A 14615-nucleotide genomic window follows, 5' to 3' on the forward strand; every position below is an offset into this window, starting at 1 on the left:
TGATCCCATGCCAATCTAAAAGGCAGTGAGTGGTATCTTGTTTAAATTTGCATTTCTTTGATTACTAATGAGGTTGAACTTTTTCATATGTTTGCTGGTTGATTCGCATTCCTTCTTTTGTGGAATGCCTGCTTGAGTCTTTTATGTAATTTTCCATGAAAGCATTGCAAATATCTCTCTTTGGCCTTTGCTCTCTTTGTGACTTTTCTTTATGAATCTTTGGGACTTTTAAAGTGATTAAATAATTTTTCGGTCAGCTAGCTTGATCTCTCTAATTGTCTTGGTATACTTGACACATTTCAAACTTAAGGTTATATAAATTTCTAATCTAGAAATATTGCGATAAATTATTGGATAGGGCTCCATCTCTTCAAATGATTGGTAAGTTCTTGACCACCTTTCCCTCATTTCCACTTAGTTTGGATCCACCACCATTGCCACATTAGTGAATTTTCAAGTGCACAGACATATTTCTCTGGCCCACTTGTTTCTCTTTCTAGAATGGAAAAGATTGCCATTCCACAAATGACACCTGCCAGGGCAGGCAGTTGTCTTCCTTGGAGAAGCCTTTTTCTCACTAACGAAGTCTACTCTCCCAAGAGAACTTGAACATCATTTGATTTGGTTCCTTGCTCATCCAAACATAAAAATGTCTACTGAGATTTTGGCTTAAAGCTGTATGATAAATATTCTTGAAGGGAGATAGTAGACCTGCAAGATATGTAATCTTGGAACTTGACAGCTCCTGCTACTCAGTTTGTCTTCCAGTCAGTTTTGAATGACTTCCCTCCTTCCTTCAATTCTGGCATCAATTGTTGCTAACTTATTCAGAGTACAAGATGCTAATTTGTATGCAATTTCTTTTTTCCTCATACGTGTTTTTGGATATGTCTGCATTTTTCATTATGTCTACAGATTCAGTTGATTCTTTGGAGTCTTGTAAGTCCATTGTGCTCCAGCCTATAATGCAGTTGGAGTTCTCCCTCTCCCTCCTTCGTCAGCTATGTCTTTTTGTTTATGTCCTAAGCAGTTAGCCAGAAAGTTTAGATAATCAGAAGTAGCAAAGGTGGTGATAGACAGTCTTTGTGTTTGTGTGCTTTAAAATGTCTAGCTTTAATTTTCCAAACATTAATGAAGATGCATATAGCCCACAGGAATGAAAGTTACAGAAGGTTCTTTATCTTTGACATGTGAACAATCCATCCCGAGCATGGCAGTGTGAGAAGTCTCTGCTTGAGGAAAGTCCTCCTGAATGACGGAGGGTGTTTGGTGGGCATCTGTAGAAAAGTGTGTGTGTGTGTGTGTGTGTGTGAATGACTTCACGTCTAACAGGCTCACTCTACTGATCAGTTTGGGTGGTGACTGTCGTAATAGGTTTCTTACTTTCTATGACATATAATTTCTGGATGCTTAGAGAAAAGGCATTGGCTCTGATACAGTGAGTGTGTTGATTAAGTCACCAAGAGATTGGAGCACACTAGATCGCAGCCAGGCCAGAAACCTGAGCCTTCTAAGAGTGACAGGTTTGAAAAATGGACTTTTCGTTTGCCTGATCCTTCTGCCTAATTATGGAGAAAAGGGATTTTCTTCTCCATTTTTCCCTCCAGGAGCTTGCATGTGCTCGCTGACAGTCAGGCTATATTTTATTTGGTGGTTAGGAGATGAGGTCACCATTCTTGATGAAGCTTAGAAAGCAGTCTTGGCAATTAAACCTGCAGAACACATACACCTGTCTTCATTGGAGAGTTTCTTCCCAGGTTGCAGGAAGCCCTGACACCGAAGAGTGTGAACCTTTCTCTGCCCTTTGCTGCCTCAGCAGCCCTGCCCTTGCTGTGTGCTAGCTCTCCTCGTGTTTCCTCTTATACCCAATCGTACGCACACACGCACACACGTGCGTCTTTGTAAATGCTATTATGTGGGGTTGGCAGTTGGAGATAGTGGATGTTTTAATGTGCCCATGAATGCCCTCACATGTCTGGTTTACTGGGAACAGTGTGGCTCCTCCAAGGCTTGCTTTTCAGCCTTGTTAAGAGAACCCCAGCAGCCTGCAATCAAGCATTAATGAGAAACTCTTCTAAATGCTGTTCCCATGCCCCGTGGATATCTGTGTTCTACTACTTTTCCTGGTAGGGACACCTGTGTGATTTCTGAGCCTTATGAACTTAGTCTCTCTAGTAGCTAGCTCTTCCTCCTCTGGCCTTCCGCACAGTGCAAGGCAATTCCTGGCTCAGGCCAGAGCTCCGCGCTGCCGTAGTCCTCTACAACGTTCTCGGACGCAGTGTGGTCGCTGTGATCTGTGATCAGCTTGGCCCTTGTGAAGCACTAACTCCTGTTCAACCAAGGCTGTGACCATAAGCCCCACTACTGCCCTCTCCCCTGTCCTGTGGCTGGACACCCTGCCAGACGCTATGATGTACGGTGCCCACTCTAAGTGACAGCCTTATGTGCACTCTAATTGTTTCAAGCCAGTCTCTGCTATTCTTCACTGTCTGACATAGTTGTGTTTCGAAGTATAAACCCATTCTCCTGTAAGCGCTCATTTACCACAGTTGTTTTCTGATTCCACAGTCAGAGGTGAACCTAAAAAATTTTAAGACATGTACTTTTAATTTCTTAAAAATTATTTATTTTATTTTGCGTGTATAAATGTTTTGCCTACATACCTATGTATAGAAGCTGCATGTATGCCTGATGCCCATAAAAGCCTGAACAGGGTGTGGGAGTTCCTGGAACTGGAGCCGAGGACTTGTGAATTCTCTATAAGAGCATCAGAGTCTGTTCTTTTCTGAGACACATCTCCAACCCCGTGTGCTTTTTACCTTTAAATAAAGTTTAAAGCTAGCATACAAAGTCATATGTATATATATATGTGTGTGTGTGCAAATATAAGTATATACACATATATACAATATATATAATATATATAGTATACTTTATTCTCATCCATGGCTCCCCAGTATCTTTCTTCATCCCCTCTATCGTCTTCTTGCTGTTTCTTGCTCCCCCCTAACCCGCTCTTTTCTGCTTTCATGTCATATGCACATTTAAAGGTCTTTCCTCTGCTTTAAGAAGCCATCGTAGACTCGTGTGCATGAGCAAAGTCTGTGTTTTTCACCTTTTCAGTATTAGGAATCACTGTCTTGCTGCTAATTTCTTACTAAAAGGTTGCTTTGTCTATGGTTATTTGTACATTTGTTTCTACATTGGGCGTTTTTAAGATTCTGAAGGTCATAATAAGCCTTGTGTGACAGAGTCTGTGCCATGCACTTCAGGTTTTCATTATCTTTGAGGAAATTGATTTTTCATCTCTCTAATTTCTAACTCATGCTGAGACTGAGGTTGAAAAAAAAGGCAAAACCATAAAATTCCAAGTGATTAAAATTCTGCGGGTTTCAGACATTTTTTATACACTTGAAATGGGGGAGCAACAGTCTTGACTGAGAGTTTAATCTCTCTTTAGGAGGTTCCAAGTGTCACCCGCCAGGCGGAGAAGAGTCCATAGAACTGGAAGGCATATTTTCCGTGAAGCTGAAGCGGCGCTGCTCTGGGAAGCAGTCGGGCCAAGGCACACTCCTGGGTATCACCCTTTTCATCTGCACGAAGGAGCAGCCAAACAAGCTAAAGGATTCTACGCTTGATCTTATCAACTTGAGTGAAGACCACTGCAACATATGGTTCAGAGAGTTCAAGAAAATTCTGGAAGGTACGTACCCGTCACAGGAATTTTTACTGAACATGGTCTTCATTGATGCAGGTAAGTCCCATCTCATGTCAGGGGCTGGAGAGGTGGCTCCGTGGTTACACAGTGGCTCACAACCTTCTTTAACTCCTGTTCCTGTGATCTGAGGCCCTCTTCTGGACTCCATGAGCACCGGGAACATATATGATACAGACATACATGCAGGCCAAACACCCATAAAACATAAAATAAGAATTTAAAACCAGAAGTTATTGTTCTGGGCAAAAGGAACATTTGATTGCCAGGGAAGGCCTTTCTGTCTCCTGTTTGTTGTTTTCATCACGAGGGGATCATCTGTCTTGCCAAGTGGTTTTTATAATGTCAGCTAAGAAAAACCATAATTTTCTCAGTATTTTGTTGATATGATTGACATAGTACAGTGATTGATAATTGTGTATTTAACCATCCTTGCATTCAAGAATAAATCTCACTTTATCATGGCATAGAATTCTTTTAAATATGCTATTGAATTAATTTGGTAAAACTTGGTTAAAGAATTCTTCCCCAAGTATCCATAAAAGGTATTACCTTTAGATTTTTCATAGTGTAATTGTCTGATTTGGGCAGCTGAATAATCCTGATCTTATAAAATGAATTCTAAATTAACTTCCGAAGAGCCCCATTTATGGAGTTTTGGTAATCTGAGGTAAGACAGATACTTATTTTATTTATGTGTATGGGTGCTTCGTCTACATGTGTATCTGTGCACCATGTGTATGGAGAGGCATTGGAGCCTCGGGGACTGCGGTTACAAACCAAACCTGGCTTATCTTGACCACTGAGCCATTCCCTAAAAAGTTTGTAAATAATTTAATTGCGTTTTAAAATTTTATATTTTTTTATGTGGATATATCTGCCATAGTACATATGTGGAGACCAGGCAACAAGAACTCTGTGGAGTTAACTCTCTCTTCCTACTTTCCTGTGGGTACTGGATCTTGAACTCTGGTGGCCAGGTTTCCGGGGCACGCACCGCTTCCTGCTGACTCCCCTTTCCAGCCCTATGTGTTATTTTTAGAAGGATCTGCATTGTCCTAATTCACATTTCTGTTGAGCTTCTTTTAGAACTAACTTGCCTCGTATCCACACATTGCTAGCAAAGTGTATTTATGTGTTGGGCATATGAAAATATGTTTTCTAAAAAGATCATCTGTAATTTGCTACGCGTTTTCCTCGCTGAGAGCTGTCTAGCTTTAGGTAGATTTTTCTGAAGAAATGCCCGAGTATGCTCATGAGAGCATGGCAAGTAAGGGATCTAATGTGTTTGAAATTTTGAAGTGACTTTTTTTTTTTATATCTGGGATGCTAGAGGTATTAAATATCATGCACTTCAGATGTATAGACTTTACCTAATTACAAGGTCTCATTTGGAGATTAGAGATTATTTTCTCATTGATCCATTTAAAGTAGTGCATCAGATTTAGCAGCGCAGAAGCAGCTGGGTGGTTGTTACAGTCTGGGGTTGAATGACAGTGCTGGATAGCAGACAGAAAGCAGGTCATGGTGACGTCAGCAGCTTCCAGCCTCAACAGCGCTGAGCCAGAATATCTTAGGGGTCCCACTGGCCCATGATGGATAGCTGCTAAATATTTGCTCATGACTGATGAGCCTGGGAGAGTCGGCTTCCTCATCAGTTCCTTTGGGGTCTTTAGAGGACCTGCCTTTCAAAAGGACAGGAGCATACATAGGCCAGTGTTCAGCTCATCTCTCTACAAACAGAAAGTGTGTTTGTAACTAGAAAAAAAAATCCATTGTAATAAGTTAGTTTTTTCAAAGCCGTATTTAGATTTCAATTAAATTTATTAACACGAGTAGGTATTCCGGAGGCTTGGACAGTCAATAAATTAAGAATGTATCATTTGCATAGGAAAGTGAACCTCTTCCTTGTGCTGAAGGTCTGAGAAATCTCCCAGAGGGCTTATGAAGAGCTGCTGGGGCAGATTCAATATATCTTAACCCATAAAGTCAACAGCAAGCCAGCAGAGGAGATCTGAGCAAACCTCAATTTGGTAAAAAGCAATGTTCTAGGAGTAGAGAGACTCGTCACAACCCAAACAAAATACCTCTGAAAACACTGTCCAAATATTTAGTTTAATGAAGGATGTTTTGTCTTGATCTAGGGTTAAAAATCTAGCGAAATTACAGAGGTGAATAAACTACACATCTTTGCCAAACGTCCTCTGGGGATCTCACTTTGAACTTTTGGTTTAGATAAGTGAGATAATATAGGCTCATTTTCTCTGGCTTGCTCCTGAAGTGCAAAATTATTTTGCTCATTGAAAGCAAATAGATTGACTTCTAAACACCGACCAAGGCAGACAATAAGGGTTGAAAGCCTCTGGTGACAGTGAAAGAAGCTAAAGGAGATGACAGTATCCTCTCTGTCCCTTCATCTAGGGACCCAGAGTGTCCTGTGGGGGTCAGCTTCTCATCCCATCGGAGGCAGTCTGGGACATCTGTGGCACAGGGCATGTCTGAGGCTGCAAAGCTCTCTGCCATTTATATCATACCGGATCTCCCCTTTCCAGCTTAGAGTCTAATGGTTTCGCACCCTTCTTAATATCTATATAATTCAAGAATTTATTAAACTGTTTGTCACCTGAGAATGAAATACAGGTGGCTCCAATTTTCTTCTGTGAGTGGCAGAAACCCTGTCTCCTTTCAGGCAGAGCACTAAGGTCTGCTGCCCAACTCCTCCTGGTCTTTCCTTGGACTTAGGTCTCTTTGCCTTATATCCAACCTTCCTGCTTCTTGACACAGTACTTGAGTTTTGGCAGAGAGTGATTGCTCATTGCTTATGCCCCTGCCCAGTACTCCCCACCTAAAGAGTATGTGTATGTGTGTGTGTAGAAAATTTGAGAGGTGACAAAGATTTTGCATGTCAAAAATATATATAACTTTCAGGTGAATATTAGAAAACCATATTTTAATTCCAAGGACAAAGTTCTTTCTTCTAACTGGGTCTGCTTGTAAAAACAAGTCAGTCTTGAAAATGGCATTGAATTAAAAAATATTTTGAATTTTGTCTTGATTGAACAAGTAGATTTTCAATTTTCAAGAAAAGTAAGATTTGCCAGGACTTACACCTTTTTCCATCCATTTTCTAAGGAGAAAAACATGGAGACATTCAAGCCTCAAGTGGGTGGTCTTGTCTTAATTAACCTAACAATTGCAGTTTTATATAGTTATGACACTGTTATTTCTAAATATGAACAGTTATGCTTGGAATCCAAGCAAGCAATAAGATGTGATCATTTTTAAGGGAAAATTGGCAGCAGTAGCTGGAGGAAGAAAGCATTATCAAAATACTCGAGATTTGAAAACTAATTAACATTGACTAAATAATTACAGGTTTATAAATATAAAAGAACACTTTTCTTTTATCTAAACGTCAATTAATTTCACTCTTGACCCTATTTTCTAAGTATAGTTGAGCACAGGATCTTTTAACTTTCTTTGTTTTATTTGTATTTTTTTTTTAGTTTTTTTTTCGAGACAGGGTTTCTCTGTAGCTTTGGAGCCTGTCCTGGCACTAGCTCTTGTAGACCAGGCTGGCCTCGAACTCACAGAGATCCACCTGCCTCTGCCTCCCGAGTGCTGGGATTAAAGGCGTGTGCCGCCATCGCCCGGCGTTTTATTTGTATTGTTGAGACAAGGTGTGGATAGCTCACGCTAACCTTGAACTCAGATTCTTCATTTTGGAGCCTCCCCATTACAGGTGTGTGCCCAGGTTCTTTTTCAACTTCCGTCATAGAAAAGTTTTCATAAAATTACATCTAGCAAGCAGTATATTTCATTCACACAACACAAATTCTGCACCAGACTCTGTGCTGTGTGTTGCAAGCAAACAGAAAATTCAAAAACAAAAATGAAATAATGTGGGGTTGGAGAGATGCCTCCATGGTGAAGAGTGTGTACTGCTTTTGAAGAGAACCTGAGTTCACTTCCCAGCACTCACACCAGCAGGCTCACAACAGCCTAGAATGATAGTTTCCAGGCCTGGCTTCACTCTGTGTTAGGCCATTAACCAAAGCAGCATTCTTCATCAGCCAATAAAGCAACACATATACAGAAGGACACCTCACACCAATTGTCAGCATTATATCAAAAGTGGTCTAACACAGTGTTTCTGACTTTAAAAAAGTGCCTGCACAGCTTTAAACATAGTATGTGTATTACCAGATTTGTCCATTTTTATCCCATTAGGGCACAATCTATTTTTACAGGTTTGAGTTTCCTATGGTAACTGGAAAGCTCCGTTGGACCCTGATCCAGGCTTTTCCCTAGAGATGATTATCTAGACTTGAATGAGTACCCTTGGGTCTTCTAGTATGTACCTCAGACAGCCTCACAAGTGATATTTTGGATCTTCAAGATTGAAAGAAATCTAAAGAAACAAGAATAGGACAATTTTAAAAGTGAAAAAAGCTATAAAAGTGTCTGCTAAATGACTTGAAAAACAGTAGGTACGGTGGAATCAGGACTGTGATGGGCTCCCAAGGGAAGGTGTCCTGATCTGGGCACGTTAGGGATGTGTTACAAGCTTTCTCTTCCTCTGGAGAGGACGAAGTTCCAATCACTTTGAGAGGAGTTTGTGAGGAAGCGAATAAAAAACAAATTTCTCTCAACGTGATTGGAGCTCCATTTTCTGTTGACTGAGCTGGAGAAGAGTGAAATGCTTCTCTGTTAAATTGTGAACCACTACCAATACCACTTAAGTCTTCAAAGATTATCGTCTTAGCGAAAGAAAGTTCATTCAAGATTCCAGCTTTGTCATAGTTGCAGCTGAGATTCTAAGTGGAAAGCACAGCAATCATGTAATTTTTGTTAATAAGGCAAGAGAAGAGCTTCGGTTTATCTTAACCCTACAGCACGTTAGTTTCACGTTTTGAATCATTTCCATTCTGGCAATGAGTAGTGTGGAAACTTACCAAGTGTCAATCTTTAAACACAGCAAACCATAGCATTAGACCTCNCCCCCAAGAACATCACATGATAGACCAAGTTCAAGCTCAGGATATGTGATAGGAACTCCTTAATCTGACATGTTGCTGGGAGCAAGATCCCTGGGTAATGGCAACTTAAAACAACTCGGTCTCATTGGTGCACATATACAAACCCCTACTCAGCACACTTACTGAAGATGCCTGTGCAGACAGATAGGATGTAGAACATTCACACTCTTGTTTGATATGTTCTTAAAGGTCAGCCAACATCTCTCCTTCAGTCACACTGGGTCATTGCTTGTTTCCAAATCCTTTCCCCCATTCTGGTCTCTGTTGGTGGAGACAGACAGACCTGCTGAGGGGCCTCTTCTAGTTACTTCTAGCTCCTTTCACAGCCTCTGCTATTTAAGCTGATAGGAAGGGAGAATTAGTTGATTAGGAATGGTTGGTTCTGTTTGTACTTGAAATGAAAGATCTCGGCAGTCTTCCCGAGGGCTTCTCAATACCCTTTGTGGCATTCCTATCCTAAGGGAGGGATATGTTTTTGTATGTAATTGATTATAATTATATTGAAAAAATTAATTGCTGTATTGTACAAGAAAATTATATTCTTGCTTCCCTCATTGACAGAGTACCTTGAGAATAAAAGCTGAAGAGCATATTCATTTTAGAGACGATCAATGTCAAATCGTTCTGCAAGGCAGCAGCCTGGGTGACAGTGTCTTTTGTATAATTCAGCTTCTTGAAGAAACAATTTAGGTAGTCTTTGTCAGGTTTTGCCATGTGATTAGATTTGGAGTGCTGAAGGAAAATCCTCTAAATGTTTCTAGTAAAAATGTTGAATTAAGTTTTCATGCTGTTAAATGAGTTAAACATGACTTCTTCACTGAATATCAGAGAGTCATTATTTTAAAACTCAGACGAATGATAATGACTGAGATTTATTAAACAGTTACTACATGCCCCATACTTCGTGAGCAAATTTTATGAAGTATTTCATTAAATCCTCATAGTAGGCATCAAGAACTATAAATATATTGCCTTAGACATACAGGAGCAAAATTACCTATGAGTTTTGTTGTGAGGAACTGAAACAATGCATGACAAGAAATAGTGAAATTGAATAACTTATAACAGTTATCAATCCTTAGTTCATACACAAGAAAAGGAAAATGGTCTAAAAAAGAGTTTTAATGTGCTTATATGTGACTATGGAGGCCAGAAGACGTAAGGGTCTCATCAACAGTAATACTGCCTTTGAAGCAGGATCTCTTAAGGGCTTGTAGCACACCAGTTTGGCTAGCCTGGCTGCCCAGTGTATTCTAAGGATCCAGCTGTCTCTGCCTGCATGAGGTTAGACCTCTGTGTTACCACAGCTGACATTTTTACGTATGTTGTAGGGCTTGAACTCAGATTCTCACACTTGCAAGGCATGTGGCACCTCACCCGTTGAGGTAGCTCTCCAGAGTGTTAAACTGGTTCCTGTCATCCAATGAGTCCTTTACCCGTTAGCCATTAGGTCAAATCTGCATTCTGTGAGGCTGATCTTCTTAGGGTGTCCTGTCATCTTCAAAAACAAAAATTAGGGCTGCTTTAAAAACTACTCTTGGTCATATGTAAGCCCAAAAACCTTACTTTTAACTGGCTTTGAAAGTGAGACAGGGTTTTCTGAAAATGGCATTGGCTTGGTTTGAATGATATCTTTTCTTACCAGCACGTAATTACAGTTTTCCCCTTTCTCCTCCTGACTATATGGGTGCCATGTGTCTGCTCTTCCTTCTGTGTGAGTCACAGTACTACTTCAATCAATTGTTGGGCAGTTGGGACTCTACCACTCAAATAGATGCCAGGCCCTTGTCATCAATGTCATCTTCATTGAAGATAATCCATCTCTAGTGCTCTGTTCCAAACATTGTCGATTAGAACTTTAGAGTCATAGAACAAATAGAATTTGGCACCAGCAGTAATATTTCACTTCCTGTTTCAACACTGACGTAACTTTCTCATTGTGAGTCAGTATTGAGAGTCCTCAAATATCTTGGGGCGAAACGCACAGGCACTAATGGAAGACGTGATAATGGTTTCTTTATGCTGACCTAGAGGAACTGGAAAAGCATGCATAAGCACACCGATCTGTGACTAACTGTTGGGTTCCTACCTTTAGCAGAGCTTGCCAAACCTGCTTCCAATCAATGCCTTAAGCATATATATATATATATATGTAGGAGGGATTCAAACACTTGGATGAGGCTTAAACAGACTGCCGGTCTTTCCAATAAATGAAATAAAAGGTAACAAGGTGACAAAACTATAATATGTGCAAACAGAAATAAATAATATTTCCTATTAGCAACAAGTTGTTGTTACCCCCTGGCGTTCATTAGAGTACCACTGATGCTGACATAATCGTGTGATGTTTTTATGTCTCTTACATGCACCTTCAGGAATCTTGTTACAGTTGTCTTTGAATGGCTCTGCTGTTGTTTGAGGCAGAGAGTTGGAATATTTTCAGTAGATAAGAGGCTGCAGGAATGTGCAGTTACTTCCCAGATTAGCCAGTTAATCAGCAGTAAGGGGAAGAAGCACCTAAATAAAAAAATCAAAAGAGCATCCAGTTTAGTTCATTTAAAAAGATCTCTCTCAAGTGGAAAATTACATTTCTTGAAAACATGTATTTTCTATCTCTACTAGTTACACACACACGTTCCTTCCCTCCAAAAGAGAGGGAACAAGCCAAGTCTGCTTGTGTGGTTTTGGGGCCTTTGCTGTGTCTACTGCAGGCTGGTTCTCCCATCACTCAGATTCTCGGGGCACTTCCTTGATGTCATAACATCAGCAGGGGGAAGAGAGAGAGGGCAGGAAGAAAGAGGGAAGGGACAGAGGAGAAGGGATGAGAAGGAGGGAGAATCACCTGCTTGCACTGGGATGTTCTCGCAGCAGTTTTCGTTTTCACCCACATTTGACTCCCCTGACTCTCAGCAATCCCTTGCGAATCCAGCCCTCTTCTCGACCCCTCTAGTTTGCATCCTGCTTTCTTGTTAGCTTTAGAAGAGTCTATCTCACAGCGGATTCCCAGGTCTTCTGGTTCTTAAAATGTTTCTGTGGCCTCTTTCACCATGTTTGCAGGGCAACTGCTAAGAGGATTTGTTGTAGATGTTCGGCATGTTAGGCACAGGCACCCCAGATATTAATTTTAAAAAATATTTGCCTGCTGCTTGTATTTTCTTCTTTTTATTCGGTTTGTTTATTGATTAGAACATTTGTTTCTCTAGTGTTTGATTTTTTTGAGTTCATTCCGTAGTGTGGGTATTGACCCCCACCCGGTGTATGGTTGACGAGGATTTCCCCATCCTGCATGCTGTCTCTTCACTTGGATGTTTGCCCCTTGGCTGGGTGGACACTTTTGAGACCTTGTCATTACTGAAAACATCTCTCTCAAGAAATCACTCCCTGTTCCAGTGCTTACAAAGGATCCAGAGAGGCTGCCTTAGTCAAACTTTATGCACTTGACCAAATCATCAAATTAGAAACATTCGTTGAAATTATTATCTGTTATTCTATAATTTCCTACTTTGGTGGGTGATTAAATGTCCAATTATGCCATTAAATTAGATTCTTAAGATGTTAATTGTATTTAAATGCTAATTATTTTAACGGATTCTATGGTTGGTAAAAAGTAACTTGGCCTGTTGGGTGAAGCAGCTCCTGTCTATCCCTCCTCTCTGGCTTGTTCACTCCAGATCTAACCGGTGTTGGATCCCTTATTATCTAAATCCTGACGTGTTGAGGCAATGGTTCCACCGGCAGGTGAGTTTTTTCTAGTAACTGTTGTTCCCTTCGTGTTAGCTGTAAGAAAAAGAGTTTTGTTTACACTGGCAAACTACATGTGAATTTATTTTTACTTTAAATTAAACTGTGGCATTAGAATTATTTATATCTCTAGGAGTAAAGATCAGTACCCATATGCTTTTGTTTGAAAAGAAAGGGAAATCAATGTACTTTAGTGTAAGTCCCCTCCTCTGAGCTCTGCTAGGAACTAGTCAGATCTTCCGTGAAAGGCTTTTACCACTCTGTTACTTATTAACAGAACACAGTTTACTCTCAGAAGCTCTTAAGCAGTGTGGTTAGCAAGGAGCTTGTTTCTCCTGTTCGGACTTTATCTTCCCAACACTGTGGTTGCTTTCCTGTGTGAATAGTTGTGGGATATCTACAAGACTATTTCAGGATTCTGGGCTCTTAACTGTGTTTCCGTCACAGAGAACTCAAAACGGCACAGATGTGAGTCTGGGGGTGGCGTCCCTACAGTTCTCGGGAGCCATTGTTTGGAGAACACCCTGATTAACCCCCACCCTTCATGGTTCATTGACTCACTGATAGATCAAGTTTAAACTAGTACATATTAGCACATTTGTTACTAACAGAGGAGCAGTTGGCCATTCTGTTTTACACTGCTGGTTCACTGCAAACTGGCGTGCTAAAAAGGTCTCTACTCCAGAGGATGAATCGAGTGGTTACCAAGGGACTGGGGATCCAGTCAGTTGCATATTAATGTTGACTCGTGCCTCTATTTAAACCTCGGATTATCTACTGGGAAGATATTTATACTGTTGTATAGTTATGAATAAGTGATCACTGCCACTGTGAAATTCATTTTCTTTTCTAAGGGTGGGGATTTAAATGTCTCGGTATAGTTTTATATTAACCAGCCTGTCCCTGGATGAGGTCCCAACTCTGTTGCCTGGTGTTGCAGCCTCCTAAAATGTTTATGGTTGGATTATTTGTAGCTGCTGATCTCATACACATCCTCACAGTATTTCTATATTTGTATATTCGGTGAAAATGTTTTTGTTCTGTCCAGAGGGCATGCCTGTTTTCTCATCAAGAAAATAAACTACGCCCCTTTCAGTTTCTGTCCTGTAATTCTTTCCTTTGCATAAAACTGAAAGAACCATGCCCTTACCTGCCTCACTGGAGCTGTTGAGTCTGAGCACTTTTACATGGTTACAGTTCTTTTTGTGGAAAATAGGCTTGCAGAATCATCTGGCAATAAGAAGCGGCGAATTCTGCCTTGGCTTTACTGCTTATCAGTGCCACCTGCTTCTCAGCATCATGAGATGATGAAGGCTGAACGCCCAGCGAGGCTGAGGGGCATCACACTGCGTCTCAGACAGGGACTGAAGGACGGAGGCCGCCTTGCAAAGCACACAGTTTCACGCGTGCTAAGGGCAGCATTGCACGCCAATTCTGCTGCCCGCCTTGGAGTATAATTGATGATCTGTTTCTGGAAAGAGAACTGATTTAAGTTCTGATCAAAAGGACCAGTATATATTTCCCATGTTTACATTAATTTAGAGAAGATTTTTCTAGCAATTCAATGTTTTCTATCAGCTGTAACTTCTAGATACAGAGGATCAGTGTGAGATAAGGGTTGAGTTGCATTAAGCGGGCAGTAAAGAAGTCCTTATCTTTCCCATGCTTAATACAACTTCCAGTGGGTTTAGATGTCTGTCACAAAACCTGTTTCTGGTAAATCTTTAGTTCTCCATCAAGTATTTATCTTAACCTTTTTGTTTTATTTTAGGAATTAACGTAAGTGCTTCATGGTTTTTGTCTGTTTTATACCACAGCAATTTGGAAATTATTCTATATTGCAGTTGATCAATGTTAATTTCTTTTATTAGGTTTCTCTGTTTGCAGTTGAAACCTCAGTTTTATAGTTCTCTTTATTTCTGAATATATATATAAAATCAGTATATATGTATGTATTGGCATATATAGTTATTGCAAATCTTCTGAGTGCCAGATAACTTTTCTATGGACTATTAAATATAGCAGAAAACAGAACCACAAAGTTTTGACTCAAGGGGATTCTGTCCTGCTTTAACACAAGAGGAATCGCAAAGATCATATAAATATGTTTCCAGTCTCTC

General features: G+C 40.4%; 1 protein-coding gene across 1 annotated transcript in view; it reads left to right on the top strand.

Annotated features, from left to right (window-relative positions):
- The window catches only part of Cerkl (ceramide kinase like), an 88245-nt gene that overhangs the window by 29657 nt on the left and 43973 nt on the right, over positions 1 to 14615 (top strand). The window contains exon 2 of the mRNA XM_050120623.1: positions 3461 to 3703. Within this exon, the coding sequence (XP_049976580.1) occupies positions 3461 to 3703 (243 nt within the window). The remainder of the gene's footprint in view (positions 1 to 3460; positions 3704 to 14615) is intronic.

This window comes from Alexandromys fortis, unplaced genomic scaffold (assembly GCF_014885135.2).
Source record: "Alexandromys fortis isolate MF-2015 unplaced genomic scaffold, M_Fortis_MF-2015_v1.1 scaffold_8_1_9099942, whole genome shotgun sequence".
NCBI lineage: Eukaryota > Metazoa > Chordata > Mammalia > Rodentia > Cricetidae > Alexandromys > Alexandromys fortis.